Raw genomic sequence first — 21,493 nt, forward strand, 5'->3', positions numbered from 1 at the left:
ACAAGGACCAATGGCATGGGAGTCTTGTCAGCTTTGTACATTCTGCTCACTTTGACTGGGGGAAGATCCTGAGAATTTAGGTCAGCAGCTATTTCTGCTGTGTCAATGTCTTCACAGACACCACGAAGGACTACTTTTAAGTTTTTTTTCGGAGCTGAGCGCAAAGGTATGATACTGGATGTCTCTGTCGTCCAGTTCTTTGGACAACCTTCTATAGTCTGTCACTGTTGCTGGCTGGTTCTTTATGCCTTCATCCATGTTTTTGGCCTTAATGAAGCCCATATGCAAATTGGACATTGTCGATCTTAAATCTGCCCACTAATGCTTTTCTCTAAGGATGATCGGAGGCACCTTTTCTTTGGGAGAAATAGCGGCGTCTGAACCCTGAGAATCCTGTTCCATTTCACTATTGTCATTGTGCGGTTCATCTGATGTTTTTCGCTTTTTGCGTGCGCACACTTCTACAAAGTCTGAAGAAGTAGAAGGCACCGATTCTAAATGATCTTCAGCGGCTACGTCTGAGACACATTCGGGGTGTCCCGAGCAGGTAAAGATAATCCTGTGGACTTTTGAGGGTCCACTAGCAAATCCCGTAGACACTCATAGGTGTCTACCAGCAATAAAATGTCACTATAAGAAACAAACAAAGGCGATACTAGCGGCTGTAGGCCTAGCGAATCTCCCTTGTAATTACAAATGACTTACCTGGATAAAGCATTATGGAAAATAAAGTGACTGTTTATGGTAGCAAGCAATTAACTACTATTACTAATGAATAAGCATAAATATAAATCGCTAAAAACATATCAAACCAATTCATAATTCATCATCAATAATACACGACACTAAACACTAACACACGATCCGCCATTTTTTCTTCACCCATTTCCTAGGTTGAAGTAATGTCAAAGTCATATTTTCATATATGAGTAGCAAAAGGTGTCACACCTTATTATTAAAATACTCTGAATTGGAGATAGTCATTGACAGTTTTTCCACTTGGTTATACTATAAATTAAAGATACTAAGAAATTATATACTTGGTTATATACAACCTTAGTATCACCTCTGGGTCTGGCTCTCACTGATGAGACCTCAACATATTGAAACCAGTCTGTGTAGTGGTCCTTCCCATAATGCATATCATTATACATAACCATAAGGATATGTGCATTATGGGATACTAAGGCAAGTATCCCATAATGCAAATTATGGGACAACTTCTATACACAAGTTGCACCAGTCCTTATTATATTTCAGGCACAAACTTAATTTGCTAACACTTGGATAAAGGATTAAACCAAGTATATAATTTCTTGGTATCTTTAATTTATAGTATAACCAAGTGGTAAACTGCCAACAACTATCTCTAATCCAGGGTATTCATCACTGTTGATCACGTTAAGTATATCTATGCTCTTTTATATGAGCTTTCAGAGTCTGTGTAGCTCAGTCTGTATAGATGAAGCCCTTTGGTTGGAAAGACCTGGGTTGATTCCCATCTATGAAGTGAGGAACCTTTATCTGGTCTCTTTCAACTAAAGGTGAGTTAGCCAATCTCATGCGGAGGTAGAGGAATTTTCCATCCAGAATCTTGGGTTTTTCATCACTTAGAACAGGCAAATTGGCCCTATGACCACACACAGATCTACAGTCATAAAATATATACAGTAAAACCCCAAAGTTATGTGGTAGGTGGGACCAACAAAAAGGACCTAAGTCGAATTCGCATAACTCGGGTTATAATTTTGCATGTAATTTATATATACAAACACATCCAATTGGGTTTACAAAAACACCTATATTTTTTAAGAAATATAATCATAATTGTAGTTTTTCGTACATAAAAAAAGAAAGTTATTTCGATGTCGATGGTTTCATAAAATCTAATAGATTTGTCTGACAACATAACGTCTTTTTCTTGTCATGCAAAATTTCTTCATAGCAAGCTAATGATTTTTTTATTCCTTGCCTTGTGGCTATAATTCGTTCCTCGTTAGAATCTATGTCCTCCAAAATCTGTAAACCTTTCTTTTATGATTGTTCTTACTGTGGATTCCTGTATATCGAACTTCTTTGCTAGCTCACAAATTTTCATTCCGCCTTCAAAATCCTTAATAATGTTGAGTTTTGTTTCCAAAGTCAATGTTTTTCTTTTCTTGCTAGCAGTAGAAGAATCGGACTCGCTTCTTTTGGATGACATTATTATTTTTTATGTGATAAAATTTTTATCAAGAACATAACATTAAAGAATCGCAAGGTTTGTAGACTATAAAAATCGTGTATGAATGGAGACCGCGTGAAACATGTCAGTGCTTGTTCACAGCATGTGCGACACAGGCGAATGCAGCCGGCACCTGAAAGATACGACTAGTGGTGAGGCGTGAAGCAGGATGGGAATACACGTACATATAAGAAACCGCGTAACTCCGGATTCACATAAGTCGGGGTATGACTGTATATATATTCAGGCAAAAACTTGACTTACCTGCTTGTTTGCTTACTTGGGAAAAAGGATTAAAACCAAGTTTATAAAATTGCTAGTTATCTTTAACATGTATATATATATATAAAATTAATAACGGAAAAAACATGTACAAAGATTATTTAATAGTATAATTTTCGCCTGTGTGTCACAGGCATCTTCGGTACATATTAAGCTCAAATTAAACAATAACCGACAATTCCAAATAGCGCCACCTAAGTAGCTGGTGTAAGATAACCAAAAAGGTCAATAAATTTCCTAAAAAAATAATAAAAATAAAAATAAATTTTAAAAAAATCAATACAATAAAAATTTAGGAAAGATCAGCTGATTTGTAAAGTACTATCTCCCATAAAGGGGATAGACATAAGCCGTCACATCTGTTTAAGTTAGGAGAATGAAGTAGAGTTTCACATGTTTCTTTATAAAGGTGCTCCATGAGGAACTGACTTTTGTGAAGAACTCTTGTCTTTCTCCAATGAACTCTATGTCTAGTGAAGATGGCACGTTCTGCAAGTGCAGACTTTTCAGGTTTAAAGTATTCAATATAAGATTGGTGTTCTTCTAGCCGAATAGCGGCAGATCTTCCCAATTGTCCGAAATAAGATAATCCACAAGAGCACGGAATCTGGTAGACACCTGGATGATTAAGATGTGGAAGCTTGTCCTTAGGAGAAGTGAGAAAGGTGGAGGTTTTTTTAAATGGTCGAAAGGCAACAAAAATATTCAGTAGGTTTAAAACTTTTGCTATACGTTCACTGATGCCTTGTACATAAGCGATAGGAATGCGCGTTATATCTTCTGTGTTAATCACTGGTTCATCGGGCCCACTCCTTTTGTTCTTCAGATGATCTTTTACAGAAAGAACTACAATATATAACTTCTTCCTTTCTATCTAATAGTTATAAGAATTGCTTCATTAAAAGAACTTTGAGTAGTGTTTTAATATGTGTTCCTTTTCAAACACAGAAGAAATAATGCACATTCCTATCCCTTATGTACAAGGCATCAGTGAACGTATAGCAAACGTTTTAAACCCACTGAATATTTTTGTTGCCTTTTGACCATTTAGAAAAAATCTCCACCTTTCTCACTTCTCCTAAGGACAAGCTTCCCCATCTTTATCATCCAGGTGTCTACCAGATTCCGTGTTCATGTGGATTATCTTACTTCGGATAAACGGGAAGATCTGCCTCTATTCGGCTAGAAGAACACCAATCTTATATTGAATACTTTAAACCTGAAAAGTCTGGACATGCAGAACATGCCATCTTCACGAGACATAGAGTTCATTCGAGAAAGACAAGATTTCTTCACAAAAGTCAGTTCCTCAAGGAACACCTTTATAAAGAAACATGTGAAACTCTACTTCATTCTCCTAACTTAAACAGATCCACGGCTTACGTCTATCCCCTTTATGGGGGTTAGTACTTTACAAATCAGCTAATCTTTCCTAACTTTATATTGTATTGATTTTTTTTTTTTTTTTTTTTTTTTTTAAAGGAAATTTATCAAAGCTGTATAACTGAGAGGAGACCTCCACATAGCCTTTAAAGGAATGCAGAGAACCGACCAGGGCTTCTGACCTAATGTCCAATCCTCACCTTCTCGTGGTGCACCCTGTTGGGTATCTACTTTGATACTGAATGAACGAGGATGGGCTGGCAATTTGGAATTTAGCCGACCAAATTGTATTCTTATTGGTTAAACCAAAATACAAAATGATGGTACAACATGACAAAATTTCATGCCGGCTGGGGCGTCGCCCGGTTAAACAAGGCCCCCGTTGTTTTCGCCAGGGAACCAGGGCGAACAGCGAAAAGTCAGCTACTGGAACAAATCTGAAAACAAACCCCAACTCAACATCACCAGAGTTAAAGATCGGTACTATCAACGTAAGAAGCCTGAATGGCAAAGAAATGGAGCTAGCTGAGGAATTAGATAAGTACCAGATCGACATAATAGGGGTGACTGAAACAAAAAAGACCAAAACTGGTGAGATCTTTCTGAGCAATAAATACAAAATGTTATATTCAGGCAATGACAAGCAAGGAAAAGAAGGAGTAGCCATAGTATTCAACACAAAATATGAGGCTAATCTTCTTGAATGGCAGTCAGTCTCAAGTAGAGTAATGTGGGCAAATATGAGAATGGGGAACTGGACAATGAGACTTATTTGTGCCTATGGTCCCACAGAAGGTTCTACTAAGATAGAAGTGGAGGAATTTTTTGAGACTAGAGAAAGCTACTGACACAATGAAAAAGGAAAAGTTGGTCCTTGTTGGGGATCTAAATAGCAGGGTAGGAAATGATTGTGAGACATATAAAAATATTTTGGGAAAATTTGGATAAAAGAGCAAAGCTAATAATAATGGCAAATATCTGTTGGATTTCTGCTCAGGACATGGACTGGTTATTACTAACCCCATGTTCCAACATAAAAATGCGCACAAATTCACATGGAGAGAAGAGGCTAGGAATAAGAAAAGTCTCATTGACTATTTTATTGTTGATAGTGATGTTTTCTTCCTGGTGCAGGACACGAGAGTGTACAGAGGATTTGAAATTGGAAGCGATCACTATTTAGTCCTGAGCAGGATAAAATTGAATTTCATACTGAAAAGAATAACATGTAAGAAAGTTTTAAAGCGAATAAAAGTTGAGCAGCTCTCAGATGTGAATTGTAGACTAAAATACAGAAAGATTATTGAAAAGAAAATGAAAGAGTTTGAGAACAGGAATCAAACCTTGGAGATTCAGTGGCAAACTCTGAAGGAAACATTGATTGATTCTGCCAGAGAGGAATGTGGTGAGGTTGTGTGCAAGGATAAAAAAATCAGAACTCCCTGGTGGACACAGGAAGTTAAAGAGGCAGTGAAGGAAAAGAAGAAAGCATATCAAAAGTTCCTGGCAAATAAGTCAGCTTTTACTCTTACAGAATACAGAGACAAATGTAAGAAAGCTAAACAGTGTGTAAAACTAGCTAAACAAAAGTCATGGGAGGACTTTGGCAAGAATATAGAAAATAAATATCAAGAAGGTGGCAAAATATTCTGGAGGTTGTTGAAGAAGCTTAAGAATGGAGGAAAGAGTGGTGTAAAAGAAGTTAGAGATGATAAAGGTGACATGAAAACAGGAGAAAAAGATATCCTCGAAGTATGGAGTAATTACTTTGAAAAACTGCTAAATGAAACAAGCAGTGATGACAGCACAGTGATAAAAAACACCGACCAGGCATGCAGTCAGGAATACATATCCATACTTGAAACAGAAAAAGCCATCAAAGGCTTGAAATGTGGAAAGGCAGCAGGAGTAGGTGATATTCCACCAGAAATGCTGAAGTATGGTGGTATAAAAGTCTTACAGTGGCTGCACTGCATAGTTCAGAAAGCCTGGACTGAGGGACGAATTCCCGATGATTGGAGTAGAGCTTCATAGTACCCATATATAAAAAGGGAAATAAAACTGAATGTGAGAATTACAGAGGTATTTCCCTACTGAGTGTTCCTGGCAAGTTCTATGCAAGTATACTTGAGAAACGGTTGAGAAGAATTGTGGAAGAAAAGCTTGGTGAAGAACAAGCTGGATTCTGGCCAAATAGAGGCTGTCAGGATCAGATCTTCACTTTATGACAAATAGTCGAGAAAGCATGGGAATATAACAGAGATCTGTATTTAAGTTTTGTCGATTTGGAAAAGGCATATGACAAGGTGCCAAGAGAGAAGCTATTCAATACGCTACAGTTATATGGTGTCAATGGGGCATTATATCAAGCAATACTTAGTCTTTATTTGAGTTGTAAGTCAGCAGTTAGAATTGAAGGAAGTACAGGAAGATGGTTTAATGTTAAATCTGGTGTGAGACAAGGATGTACATTATCCCCTCTGTTATTTATTATCTATATGGATCACATTATGAAGGAAAGCGGTATTAAACCTGATATCAAAATTGGAGATGTTAATGTCAGCTCTTTGCTTTATGCAGATGATGTTATACTTCTAAATAAAACCGCTACAAGTCTGCAAGATTCTCTAACTAAATTGAATAGCTGTTGTAATAGATATGGTATGAAGGTCAGCAATAAAAAGACAAAGACAATGAAAATAGGCAGAATCATTGAAAATGTCAACTGTGTTGTGAATGGAGAACCTGTGGAGCAAGTAAAACATTTCAGTTACTTAGGCACGATTTTTACTGAAGATGGTAAATTAAATATAGAAATAGACAACAGAATCAGCAAAGGTGGTATGGTGGGAAGTCAAATGAATAAATTCATATGGAATAACAGAGAAATTAGTCGGAACACTAAATTAGCTGTATACAAGACAATGTTCAAACCAGTTTTCACTTATGGATCTGAGAGCTGGGTCAGAAGTAAAACACTTGACCAAAGACTAGAGACCGCAGATATGAGAGTCCTGAGAAAGATTAGAGGCATGAACAGATGGCATCAATGGCAATATCATATTAAAAATGAGGATATTAGGAAAGAACTTGACATTGTCAGCATCCAGGAATGCGTTAGCAGAGCTAATCTCAGGTGGTATGGTCACTTAAATAGAATGGGAGAGGAAAGATTAGCATAACAAATGTTCTCTGCCAGGTTGGCAGGAAAACGACCCAGAGGAAGACCAAGATATAGGTGGATTGATACGGTACAAAGTGCCTTAGACGATAGAAATATAAGATCTGATAATGTTGGAGTCTTGACAAGTAACAGAGTGATTTGGAGGAAAATTGTAGTGTAGATAGGAAGTTAGTAACGATGTAAAATTTTCATGTAGTACTGTCATATCCTGTACACCCCTTGAGGGTACATGGCAGGAATTTGATGATGATGATGATGATGATGAGGATGAAATTTATTGACCTTTTTAGTTATCTTACACCAGCTACTTAGGTGGCACGTTTTGGAATTGTCAGTTCTTGTTTAATTTGAGCTTAATACGTACTGAAGATGCCTGTGACACACAGGCAAAAATTATACTATTAAATAATCTTTGTTCGCGAGTTTTTTCCGTTATTAATTTTGTATCGATATGTCTACTCACGGTATACCTCTTTTAAAACTTATATATATACTTAATCAATCACTCATTAGGAGGGCTCAATCCATCCCCCAAAGGGACAAGGAAAAAAGGGGTGAGAACCCCATACAAATATTATTATTATTATATGAGCTTACAAATGGTAGTGATTTAACTTGGGAGGGACATACCATATTTACTCGAATATAACTCGCACGTTTTTCCTCAAAATTAAAGTTAAAAAATTGTGGTGTGAGATAATTGGTTTTGCAAAAGTTTTGCAGGAAACAACTAAATTTATGCTTATAATTAAATCCTCAGTATTTTTTTAATTTTAATTACTCATATAGAGGCTCTGCAGTTCAATCAGTATAGACAAAGCTGTTTAGTCGGAAAGACCTAGGTTCGATTCCCGTCCAATATGTGAGGAACATTTATCTGGTCTCTTTCAACTAAAAATGAGTTGGCTAGTGGAAGGGGGACCCCCTTGCAAATGAATAAATAAAATTGCTCACATTATTTATAAAATGAATGCATTTAAATTTTAATTATCAACATTATTTACACAATCAGCCACTCACCTTCACCATGTGATATATTTGAATCTTTAGGAACAATGCTTCTGTAATTAAATTCAAACAAACAGTTTCATTATTGCTTGCCCTTTTATCATTTTGGAATCATAAGATCACCATGATTTAAAAAAACTGAAAATGGGTACGAAGGTACTAAGAATCTCCTATTTGATATTGCTATTCCAGTCTTGAGAGCAATTTCCTCATGTGCATTGTCAATCTACATAAACAGCATCTTCATTCCCATTCAGGGCATCAGAGATGCCTGTTTTTAAAAAAAAATCTCCAAAAAAATATTTCTGGAGAAATCATGTCCCAAAACTCTCAAAATCCAGTTGCACTACAATTTTAATGATGGTCTCTTAACCTCCCAACCGGCCGATGTGGATGAAATATTCAACACTCCCTAGCTTTTTTCATGGATCAAAACTTCGTCGGCATTCTACCTTTTATCATGCCATTACCTTCCTCCGCCGTTAATCTCGTTACGGCTATTCTATAGCATTAGTGGATTAACTGTTGCTGAGTGACCTTTGTGTCCCCTCCCCCTGTCTTTACGTCTATTGTGTTGCTTAGAATTTCATTTACTGTCCTAAGTTATTTGACCTTTCTTGCCTCTAAAATGATTTATTGTGTCTCTTCCCAAAAATTGAAACCAATTTCACATATGCGAAAAAAAATCAATCCTGAAATGCCCACTGATCAGCTTTTGCAATGAATCTATTTAGTGATAGTGAATTTGGTGTATTTTATTCTACAAATCAGTGCACCGGAAGAGTTGCACTGATTGTTCTTTCACTTTACGTATAATAATTGAATAATTTTTTTTCGAATTTTCAAATTTTCAAATGTTTGCTTTGAAAATATTATGTCAAATATTTATATTTTTAAATAATATTTATTGAAATAAATATGTCCTTTTTCTTTCGTTTCTAGCGAAATAGCATTATATGGATCATCACATTTCAGATTTAGAAACGATTTTTTGTTATTCATAAAGACAAAATAAAAAAAAATGTTAAAATGCTACATTGCATTACTCGCTTTCCGATTGTGTGTCTTTTTGGTATCAAAAATTTATATCCAATGATATTTTAGCAGTGATTCTTCGCCTTCGTCATTTATTTATTTATTTATTTGTATTATGCATATTACGATAATATCTAGTGCACATCCTCGTAGATATGTTGAAAATATAATGGGAAAAATATCATATACGGAATGATTCAAAATTCTTTTTCATTTCATTTTGAAGATTTTCTAATGCTTCCCCCCCCCCCCCTTATCCTCTCCTAGAACTCACAGGTTTGAAAGCTTTTCTAGACAGCATTCAAAATCAATTACTTCATTTTACCATTTTGACAAAAGATATACGGCAATCAGATTGTATTGTGAAACTTCTAATTCTGTTCTATTTATTTGCAATCTAAAACCAGCTGTTCTACTGCCCACTGAAATTATGTGAAATTTTAGAAATAATATGCTATATTTTCACCATGCAAAATTGTTTATATGCATACCACACAAAAGAAAGTTCAGTAGTATTATTTTTGTTTGTTTTTCTTTAAAAAAATCTAAATATTACTTCTTCTGCTGGAAGCTATTTCTGAAATAATCTACGTCTTCTAAATACTTGGTAATATCCTCTTAGCTGGAGGAAACGTTGAAGGCTTATTACCCTCAGTGCTATTGAGAAGAAAGGGGAGAACAAAGTGCCCCAGGCTGTAGTGCAGAATATGTCAAGAATGTCTTGTTTCCTTTTCGATTGTTGATTACCTATATTCTAACAGAAATACTGATATTTCGTTTACATGCTTATACATTATTTAGGCCAAAATAATTGCTTAATTTATAATGATCAGTTTCACTTTTATTATCAAAAATTAGAAATTAAATCATACAATTATCTTGAAAAAGAGGATCTGAATTATTTTCAAAGAAAAGGTGCATATGCGTTTCATAATCTTTTTTTTGGGGGGGGGGGGATATAGACCTAAGCAATCTGCGGATATTTCAGATAATTTATTTCATAAATCGTTCGCAAGACAGCTGTTACAAATGTAAATCACTTGGGGAACATACCCATTCATTTTAGTGTAAAATAGTAGCAAAGGTTCAGTTACTTTAGATATCTAATCTAGAAGAAAATGTTATGTCTGCTGAGATTAGAATCATACGTGAATAATTTTTCTGACATGATTTCTCTATTCGTTATAATGTAACCAATTTCCAGATTTTTTTCCCTCCTGCAGACTTCATGTTATATGCAGTGATTTCTTCTTTGAACTATAAGAAAAAAAACCAGATAACAGGAGAAAAATATGTAGTATTTTCTTTTCCACTGGCTGAATTTACAATGTTCTTTCTTTGTGTTTTGAAGAGAAACTGCAAATGACTTTTTTCTTACTATTTTTGCCATTATAACATCTCATATAATTATAAGAGTGACATTTTACCGTTTTTCTCGCACACGAGAAACAGAAATAAGGTGATAATAATATTGTTGATTCTGCCAAACTTCATTGTAGCAGAAATTTTTATTACAAAACTTTGTAATATATATATATATATATATATCTCCGAAACAAGAAATTTGGAACCCATATCACATCAATGTTGAGTGTTGGCAAGGTGAAAATGTTCCCGTTATTATTTATATATTTCATTTATTAACTAGGGGGGCTATGCCCAACCCCCCGTGTTCCGGTATGGTAGACCAGTTCTCCTTCAATTGTGATAACTCGAAAGGGGGTTCAGCCCCTGAATTCTGATGACTCGACACTCAGGGTAGCCCCTGAGTTTCAAAACGTTTCGATAAACATGACATAAAAAAGCTTATCATTTTATATATATATAGGGTAGATTTTATTTCATTATTTTTTATTGTTTTGATGAAATACTTTACCTGGAATACTCTTTCCAGTTTCTCTGTGTCATAAAAAGAACTTAAAAATTAGCCTTCAAGATGATAAAGAAACAGTGCATTCGGGTATCCCTCTATCAATATTTGTAGTCCTGAAAAGGACTGTTTTGATGGCCTTGAAAACAAACATTTTTTATTTCATACTGTTCAGAATTTAAAATTCTTGAACAGCGTGGAACACCTTGAAGCAAGGGTAAACACACAAAGCAGTTTTACACTCAGGGCACCAGATTTTTGTTTCCTTGCTGATATTTTTTTTATTACATACATAATATTTGCGTGGAGGTTTTTTTTTTATTAGCCGTTGGTGGTAGATTTTCGGGATAATGGTTGGAGTTAGCAGCGTTCAACCTCAGATGTCTGACAGGATTTCCTGTTTTTCTGCTTGCTGAAGAAGGTGCATGTGCATGCAGCAATGCTTTCGCAATTTCTATTCTGTATTCTAGATATGTTATGGTAGACAAACATTTTTTCTTGTACAGGAGGAAACTGTTCCAAATAACAAAATCCAAACACTTCAAAATTCAAATAACATGTCCAAACATTTTTTGTAATATTTTTTATGCTGTTTCCTCATTACAGAGTAGAATGATAGCTGCTGATCGCACCTGTCGACTCAACCCATAGTGTCGTTGTATGCACACACAGCAATGGGTTTTTCTTTCTTCAAACCATGCTTCTCCACGGATTCCGCTGATGGATTGTGCAGGGAAGATAGCAGAAACACACATTTTTTGTCTTTCCAACGTAGTGCAAAGACTTTCCCTCGCTGATAAGTTCGGATTTCCCCCTTTGATAGCTTTCTTGAAACCAGATCTGGAGGCATATCTTGCCTTTTTGCATTTACAGTACCATAACTATCTGTAAGATGCTGTAAAAGCAAATCAGCGAGTTCAGGACACACATATAATAATTATCCATTATAATGCAGTAACCTTTCCCCAGTAAAGGGTCTAGTAACTGCATTACTGCACGCATCGACAAGAGGAGATCCGAATATTTATCGTGCTCGATTACAGTTTGCTTTCCCGTATAAGGTTTGAAATCCCAAAGATATACACTTTCAGATTCGCAAAGCATAAAAAATTTTACTCCATTCTTCGCTTTCTTTTTGGGAATATACTGCTTACATTTCAGTCCACCTTTGAATGGCATAAGGCTTTCATCGATACTCAAGTCTCTCTCAGGAATGTAGAGTGATCTACATTTTTGACGGATTTTCATCAGAAAATCATAAATTTTGTTGAGGACGCAAGGATGTGTTGCCTGATCTTATTCTTCATTATTCTGAAAATGCAAATACTTCATGATGAGACTGAATTGTTTTTCAGTCATAACATCACGAAACATTGGCGTGTTCAGAATCCAGTCTGTAGACCAATACATTTCGAGAGCGGGCTTTCGAAATGTATTTCGAAACTTCAGGTTTTTCACTTTCTTTATTCTGATATTGCATTTGAAGGATGACAGTGATTTTAAATATTAATTTCACTTGTATCCGAATATCACATAATTTCCTGATTTATAATAATCAGGAAATATGTATATTGTCTGATTTATAATTTGCTAATTTATAATAATCACCACATAGTTTCAGTATCGAAAAATTAAAGTTATGTGGAACAATTACTAGAGAAAAATAACAAATTAAATAAAAACTGTACCTATTTTTCATAACAGTTTTCGGGTGTGTGATAGTAATGCAATGGGGGGGGGTTAAACTATCAGAGGCGAAATAAAGTCAATTCTATTGTAAAAATATGGAAATGAAATTTCACATTTGATATACATATTTTGAATGATAAAAATAAGCAAATGTATCGCTTACTTTAAAAATTGGAGAATAAAATATCTGAATTATACAGAAAATATAAATTTAAATCATAACTGTTAATTTCATTTTGTAATGACCAATTATACAAGGAAACCAAGAAAGTGAAAGTACAGATTACTATACAACATGAAGAAAAAATTTAGTAATATGATGAAAGAATTTCATGTTATTCTCTATAAAGCAAAGTTGCTCAAGCGTGTCCTAAAGCAAATCTGTTAAGTATTATTCGATTTCGATGGTTTTGTACAAAAATAAAATTAATATAACCTGGAACGTCAGCAGCCAGTTTTCTTTTCTTTTTTTAAAAGAATATTCCAAATAATTATCGTGAATTAATTTCTTCGAGAACAAAGAAAAATCTTTTGTCTAGTAGCGATTAGAAAAAAATTAGCGCAAAAAAATAAAAAATTAAATTGGTTAAGTGAAGAAATTATGCAAGACCTTTATTTTGTCCAGAAATTAAAATTGTATTGTACAATAAAAAGAGAAAACAAAAATATAAATAATTTCTCTATTTTTAGTCTATCATATATAACTAAAATCCAGTTCACCAGCATGGAACAAGAAAGTCTGTTCCTTGTTATAGGCAACTGAGAGGCAGCTACGAATGGGAGATAATCCGATTAACCTTTCTCTTCAGCGTGAGGGTTTATCACACCTTCTAATGGACATGACAGTCAAATTGCACTTCTTATCCAGGTTCTTTAAACAGGTGGGCTGAATCTTATCCAGATTTAGTTGGACGTCTATAGACGTCCTAGCCGGTAGGAAGGTTAATCTCCCTTACTGGAGTCAGGTTGTAGCCACCAGATTTCCATCCACTCCATGTAGAATTTTTGTACATAGTCCTTGAATGGTTTGTTGACCGATACATCCAAGGTCTGTAGACAAGGTGTAAGACCACCAGGAATAATGGGCACAGTGTCTTCACATCCAAAAGTTTTTTTAGTATTTCTGCCATAACAACATTCATTATCAATTTCTTAAAGCTTTAGCCTTTTTCCGTGTGCGAGGTATATGCAAAACTTTTTAATTTCTTTTTTGGTAAAGTAAAATCAGGGGTGCAAGATATATGCAAGGGCAAGTTATATTCGAGTAGTAAATATGGTATACTAAGAATTAAAGCCAAATTAGTTTTATAAAATAAACTTACATGGTGCATAAAACATCATCATAACTGGATATTTTTCCTTATTCAAAAGTCTTCCTAGAGCCTATTAATATTTCAGAGATATAAAGTAGTTTAACAGAGAAATTAATATTTAACATTTAATTTTGAATAATAATAATTATCAAAATTACAGAGGAATAAATGTGTTATACACAAGTTATAAACTAGAAATAAAAATACTGAAAAATTTAGTGAATTCTATCCTTGAAAAACTATAAATGGAGAACAAAACAGATTTCAAAAAGAAAGATTAATGGCTTCATATTCATTCTCAAAATATTAAGAGAAAATGGAAAGAAAAAACAAAACAAAGCAAAAAAAAAAAAAAACTCAGCAGTTCAGACAACCTAGCATTCCCACATAAAAAGCTATTGATTAACAGATAAATCCTCAAAATAAATTATTTAATGCTTTTTCATTCTCAATAGGAAATAGGCAAAATTCTTTCAACCTCACTTCCTGGAAATCAGTGAGCTGTCAGACTGCACCTTCAGTAACTACTGGTAGTTGAGTTGAGGGCTATCAACAATTTGTACACTTAAGGGTAAAGAGAGTACAGATAACTGCAGTCATTTCATGTTTCCAACCTCAAATGGAATTAATGTCTGAAAAAGTGCGAGTTGTATGGTATTTTTTTTTTTTTTAAACAGCATGGAAAAATGGCCTAGAAACAGTTCTTGAAATGAGTGACTAGAACAAACCTTCCATAATGCTAGACCATTTCTGATAGTCAAGAATAATGGAAATTACCCTATAACAACTCAGATTATAAATTCTTTGAATATTTTTTAAATTACTTACCTATAAAATGAATGAAACCACTAGCCAAACTATAAATGAAAACAGCAAAGTCTTATTAGCTGTCATTATTGGCATAGATCTAGTTGTTCGGCTTGGCAATGCTTGACATAAATGCAAGCATAGCAGAAATGAGGAAAATGGTTCTAAATTGCAGTGAAGAAAATAAGTTGGAACCAATTCAATATTTTCTAAAGCATATTACTATACAGAGGAAAAAGCAAATAACAGCCACCAAGTCCCTTTAACAGAACAGGGGTGCAAATTATTTGCAAGAACAGAATACAAAGGATATCTATAAAAGAAGACACAAGAAAAAAATGCAGGAAATTAACTAGAGAAAGAAAAATGTATTCCTGAAGTATGAAGAAATATCAGTGTGAACTGAAACTTGGAAAATGAGAACAATGTTAAAAGCTGAAAACAGAGAAATTAGAACTACAACAAAAAGCAAGGAAAATAGATTGAGAAATCAGTAAAATCATATGGAAGTAAAGATTACTAGAGTGAAAACTATATCCTCTACTCTAAAGAAGATAAAGTGCAAAATGGTGAGGTTTTTTAATATGAAACTTCAAACCACACTATAGACTGGGATAACAGTTCTATGCCATATGTATATAATGATTACAGACATCGATTATTCAAAGAAGCAGCAGTAGTGCTACTTACAGGCAGCAACCTAAATAGAAATCAAGGGACCATACTGAACAATACTTTGAAAAATCTAATTAATTCTCTCAGTCCAACACAACTACAGTACGCAAATAATCATATTACGCGTTTGCATGTAACGCGTATTCATGATACTTGGCAGAAAGTCACGATTCATACAGACTTGTCACACGAAAGAGTTACCTTAGCTACCTAACAGGTACTAACGTTTTTTGTATTCTTAAACCTTTTTTGCATTTACTTTTTTTGTACTGTGCAAGCCTTGAGAAAGCTAATCAGTTACTACCGAAACCGGTAGGCAATACTGCACGAACATACGTACGAATTAAATATCTATGGTCAGTTTATAAATAAGGCTTATATTTTTTAAAAAAGATGTTCATTAACTGGCTTATCATCATCATCAAATTCCGGCCATGTACCCTCAAGGAGAGTACAGGATATGATAATACTACATGAAAAAAATTACATCATTACTAACTTCCTATCTACAATTTTCCTCCAAATAAGTCTGTTACTTGTCAAGACTCCAACATTATCAGATCTTATATTTCTATCATTTAAGGCACTTTGTACCGTATCAATCTTGGTCTTCCTCTGGTAGTCGTTTTGCTGCCAACCTGGAAGAGAACACTTGTTTTGCTAATCTTTCTTCGCCCATTCTGTTTAAGTGACCACACCACCTGAGATTAGCTCTGCTAATGCATTCCTGGATGTTGACAATGTCAAGTTCTTTCCTAATATCCTCGTTTTTAATATGATACTGCCATTGATGACATCTGTTCACGCCACTAATCTTTCTCAGGACTCTCATATCTGCGGTCTCTAGTCTTTGGTCAAGTGTTTTACTTCTAACCCACCTCTCAGATCCATAAGTTAAAACTGGTTTGAACACTGTCTTGTATACAGCTAATATAGTGTTCCGACTAATTTCTCTCTTATTCCATATGAATTTACTCAATTGACTTCCTACCAAACCAGCTTTGCTGATTCTGTTGTCTATTTCTATACTTAATTTACCATCTTCAGTAAAAATCGTGCCTAAGTAGCTGAAATGTTTCACTTGTTCCACCATTCACAACACAGTTGACATTTTCAATGATTCTGCCTATTTTCATTGTCTTTGTCTTTTTATTGCTGACCTTCATACCTTATCTATTACAACAGCTATTCAATTTAGTCAGAGAATCTTGCAGACTTGTAGCGGATTTATTTAGAAGTATAACATCATCCGCATAAAGCAAAGAGCTGATATTAACATCTCCAATTTTGATATCATGTTTAATACCACTTTCCTTCATAATGTGATTCATATAGATAATGAATAACAGAGGGGATAATGTACATCCTTGTCTCACACCGGATTTAACATTAAACCATCTTCCTGTACTTCCTTCAATTCTTACAGCTGACTTACAACTGAAATAAAGACTAAGTATTGCTTGATATAATGCCCCATTGACACCATATAACTGTAGCGTATTGAATAGCTTCTCTCTTGGCACCTTGTCATATGCCTTTTCCAAATCGACAAAGCTTAAATACAGATCTCTGTTATATTCCCATGCTTTCTCGACTATTTGTCGTAAAGTGAAGATCTGATTCTGACAGCCTCTATTTGGCCTGAATCCAGCTTGTTCTTCACCAAGCTTTTCTTCCACAATTCTTCTCAACCGTTTCTCAAGTATACTCGCATAGATCTTGCCAGGAACACTCAGTAGGGAAATACCTATGTAATTCTCACATTCAGTTTTATTTCCCTTTTTATATATGGGTACTATAAGAGCTCTACTCCAATCATCGGGAATTCGTCCCTCTGTCCAGGCCATGTGTACTATGCAGTGCAGACACTGTAAGACTTTTGTACCTCCATAGTTCAGCATTTCTGGTCGAATATCATCTACTCCTGCTGCCTTTCCACATTTCAAGATTTTGATGGCTTTTTCTACTTCAAGTATGGATATGTATTCCTGACTGCATGCCTGGTCAGTGTTTTTTATCACTGTGCTGTCATCACTGCTTGTTTCATTTAGCAGTTTTTCAAAGTAATTACTCCATACTTCGAGGATATCTTTTCCTCCCGTTTTCATGTCACCTTTATCATCTCTAACTCCTTTTACAGCCCTCTTTCCTCCATTCCTAAGCTTCTTCAACAACCTCCAGAATATTTTGCCACCTTCTTGATATTTATTTTCTATATTCTTGCCAAAGTCCTCCCGTGACTTTTGTTTAGCTAGTTTTACACAGTGTTTAGCATTCTTGCATTTGTCTCTGTATTCTCTAAGAGCACAAGCCGACTTATTTGACAGGAACTTTTGATATGCTTTCTTCTTTTCCTTCACTGCCTATTTAACTTCCTGTGTCCACCAGGGAGCTCTGATTTTTTTTATCCTTGCAGACAACCTCACCACATGCCTATCTGGCAGAATCAATCAATGTTTTCTTCAGAGTCTGCCACTAAATCTCCAAGGTTTGATTCCTGTTCTCAAACTCTTTGATTTTTTCTTCAATAATCTTCAATTGTGTATTTTAGTCTACAGTTTCCATCTGAGAGCTGCTCAACTTTTATTCTCTTTAAAACTTTCTTACATGTTATTCTTTTCAATATGAAATTCAATTTTATCCTGCTCAAGACTAAATAGTGATCACTTCCAATTTCAAATCCTCTGTACACTCTGGTGTCCTGCACCAGGGAGAAAACATCACTATCAACAATAACATAGTCAATGAGAATTTTCTTATTCCTTGCCTCTTCTCTCCATGTGAATTTGTGCACATTTTTATGTTGGAACATGGAGTTAGTAATAACCAGTCCATGTCCTGAGCAGAAATCCAACAGATATTTGCCATTATTATTAGCTTTGCTATTTTCTCCTAATTTTCCCAAAATATTTTTGTATGCCTCACGATCATTTCCTACTCTGCTATTTAGATCCCCAATAAGGACCAACTTTTCCTTTTTCATTGTGTCAGTTGCTTTTTCTAAAGCCTCAAAAAATTCCTCCACTTCTACCTTAGTAGAACCTTCTGTTGGACCATAGGCACAAATAAGTCTCATTGTCGAGTTCCTCATTCTCATATTTGCCCATATTACTCTACTTGAGACTGACTGCCAATCAAGAAGATTAGCCTCGTATTTTGTGTTGAATACTATGGCTACTCCTTCTTTTCCTTGATTGCCATTGCCTGAATATAACATTTTGTATTTATTGCTCAGAAAGATCTCACCAGTTTTTGTCTTTTTTGTTTCAGTCACCCCTATTATGTCGATCTGGTACTTATCTAATTCCTAGCTCCATTTCTTTGCCATTCAGGCTTCTTATGTTGATAGTACCGATCTTGCAGATGGAAGATTCATCATGGAAGGTTCATTCAAGTGACAACAAATCTATAATATCTTAAAATCCTTAACACTCCCTGCATTAACAACATATTATGGTAATGCATTCCATTCACTGGCAATTCTCCATGTAAAACATTTACTCCTCACACCCTCTTCACCACACTCATACACAACTTCCAGGGATGACCACTGGTTCTTCCCATTTCACCTTCTACTCTTTTTTATAATCCTGTCACTAACTTAAACATCTGTATCATATCACCTTCTATCTGGGAAACTCTGCAATCCACATTTCTTCAACCTCTCTCTCCATAGTCATCATTCCAGAGTTCTGATACTGTCTTAGTCACTCTTCTCTGGACCCTCTCCAATGTTTAAGAAATTATCAATGAAAAAATTTAAAGCCTTCAAAAAGAAAAAAAATCACCCTGGATGCAACTACAAAGCTGTGGAGTAGTAAATTCACTGCTACATCACTTTGCCATTACTCCTAGAAAAATATCTGCTCTAGAAATCATGACTAACATTTAACATGGCACTCAATCATCATTCCCAAATTGTAGTAAATTGTAGATATACAATTTACTACAATTTGGTAGTAAACTTATATTCAAATGACAGACAAAGCAGCCTATAGCAATAGGACTAAGATCTTAGCAAAAAAAGTCAATTCATAAAAATAATTATATTATTGTCTTTAACAAGCCATTACCAAAGAAACCATATGTAAAAAAGTGTAACATGTCATTTCATGCTCTGAAGCTCCAGCAAATTATATATGCCAGCTATCCACATTTTTTTTTTATAATTTGTTCATTTGGTGATGTAATACAATTAAAATAAGTTATGTATAATGTTCAATACCTAAGCTTATCTATTAGATATAAGTTTCAGTAAGGAAATAGTGATAAGAAACTGTGGATAGACATATTACTTACTATTATATTAACAGAATTAACTCGTAAAATATTCCCAGAAAGTATCACAGGCATCATCAGTACAAGTACAAAAGCTAATTAAACAATAACTGTTATATTCACAAAGCACCACCTACGTAGCTAAGGTTGAATTTCCTAAATTTATTAAAAAAAAAAAAAAAAAATTATATACATATATGTGTATCCAATTACAAGTGAGGAAAGATTTGCTGATTTATATAGTACTATCTTCCACAAGGGAGAAAGACATAGACCATTGGATCTGTTTAGATTAGGGGAGTGATAATGATTCACATGTTTCTTTGTAAAGCCATTCCTTTAGGAATCAACTTCTGTGAATGACTTTTGTCTTGTTCCACTGAATTCTATGTCTAGTGTTTATGGCATGCTCTGCAAATCCAGACTCTTCAGGTTCAAGGTACTGGATATACGACTTGTGTTCTTCTAACCAGATCAGAGCAGATCTTCCTGTTTGTCCGAAATATGATAACCCACAAGAGCAGGGAATCTGGTAGACACCTGAATAGCTAAGATGTGGGAGCTTGTCCTTTGGAAACGTGAGGAATATAGAGATTTTTCTGATGGGTCGAAAGGCCACACATATATTTAGTGGTTTTAACACTTTAGCTATGCATTCGCTAACGCCCTGCACATAGGGGATAGGTATACGTGTAGGCTCTTCTGTATTTGAAGAAGATGCTGAAGCATGTCTACTTAAAGCTCTTTTTATGAAGGAATTTTTATAACCATTAGATATGAAGGAGGAATTAATCTATTGTAATTCTTTTTGTAATAGTTCTTCTGAAGAACAAAAGGAGTGGGCTCTATAAACCAGTGATTTTATAGTACCTGCCTTTTGACTGGGATGGTGATGTGATTCAGATGAGATGTGACTCCTTCCTATAGACTGTGAATTGTAGGTTACTATCTGGTTGGTAAAGAATTAAGAGGTCCAGAAAGGCTAACTGCTTATTTACTTCTACTTCTAGGGTGAACTGGATCCTTGGATGAAGTGCATTTATTTTTGAGAGAAACTATTGTAATTCTTCCGAAGTGCCCTTCCATATGGCAAAAATGCCGTCCACATATCTGAACCAAAGGTTAGGTCTGGATGAAATAACATTTCATCCAGAAATAAATGCACTTCAAAAATAAATAAATAAAAAAATAAATAAAAAATAAATGCACTTCATCCAAGGCTCCAGTTCACCCTAGAAGTTTAAGTAAATAAGCAGTTAGCCTTTCTAGACCTCTTAATTCTTTGCCAACCAGATGCTAACCTATAATTCACAGTCTATAGGAAGGAGACTCATACAGGCCAGTACATCCATGCTGAATCACATCACCATCGCAGTCAAAAGTCAGGTACTATAAAAACACTGGTTCATAGAGCCCACTCCATTTGTCCTTCAAAACTATTACAAATAGAATTACTAATAGATTAATTCCTCCTTCATGTTCAATGATTATAAAAATTCCTTCATAAAGAGAGCTTTAAGTAGACGTGCTTCAGCATCCTCTTCAAATACAGAAGAACATACACATATACCTATCCCCTATGTGCAAGGCATTAGCGAATGCATAGCTAAAGTGTTAAAACCACTAAATATATGTGTGTTGCCTTTCGACCCATCAAAAAAATCTCCACATTCCTCACATCTCCAAAGGACAAGCTCAAATATCTCAGCTATCCAGGTGTCTACCAGATTCCCTGCTCTTGTGGG

The 21,493-nt window shown here is 34.9% G+C and overlaps 1 protein-coding gene across 5 annotated transcripts in view; it reads right to left on the minus strand.

Moving 5' to 3' along the window:
• Positions 1–21,493, minus strand: part of LOC150099108 (protein disulfide-isomerase A5) — a 953,872-nt gene that overhangs the window by 731,288 nt on the left and 201,091 nt on the right. For all 5 annotated transcript variants that reach the window (XR_016549469.1, XM_090404751.1, XM_090404750.1 and 2 more), the window contains exon 7: positions 13,998–14,058. Coding sequence is in view for 4 of the 5 variants with exons in the window: in XM_090404751.1 (XP_090260877.1) it covers positions 13,998–14,058 (61 nt within the window). In the remaining variant the exon portion in view is untranslated. The remainder of the gene's footprint in view (positions 1–13,997; positions 14,059–21,493) is intronic.

Source organism: Typopeltis vanoorti, chromosome 15, assembly GCF_054136105.1.
Source record: "Typopeltis vanoorti isolate ZY-2024b chromosome 15, IOZ_Tvanoo_1.0, whole genome shotgun sequence".
Lineage (NCBI taxonomy): Eukaryota > Metazoa > Arthropoda > Arachnida > Uropygi > Thelyphonidae > Typopeltis > Typopeltis vanoorti.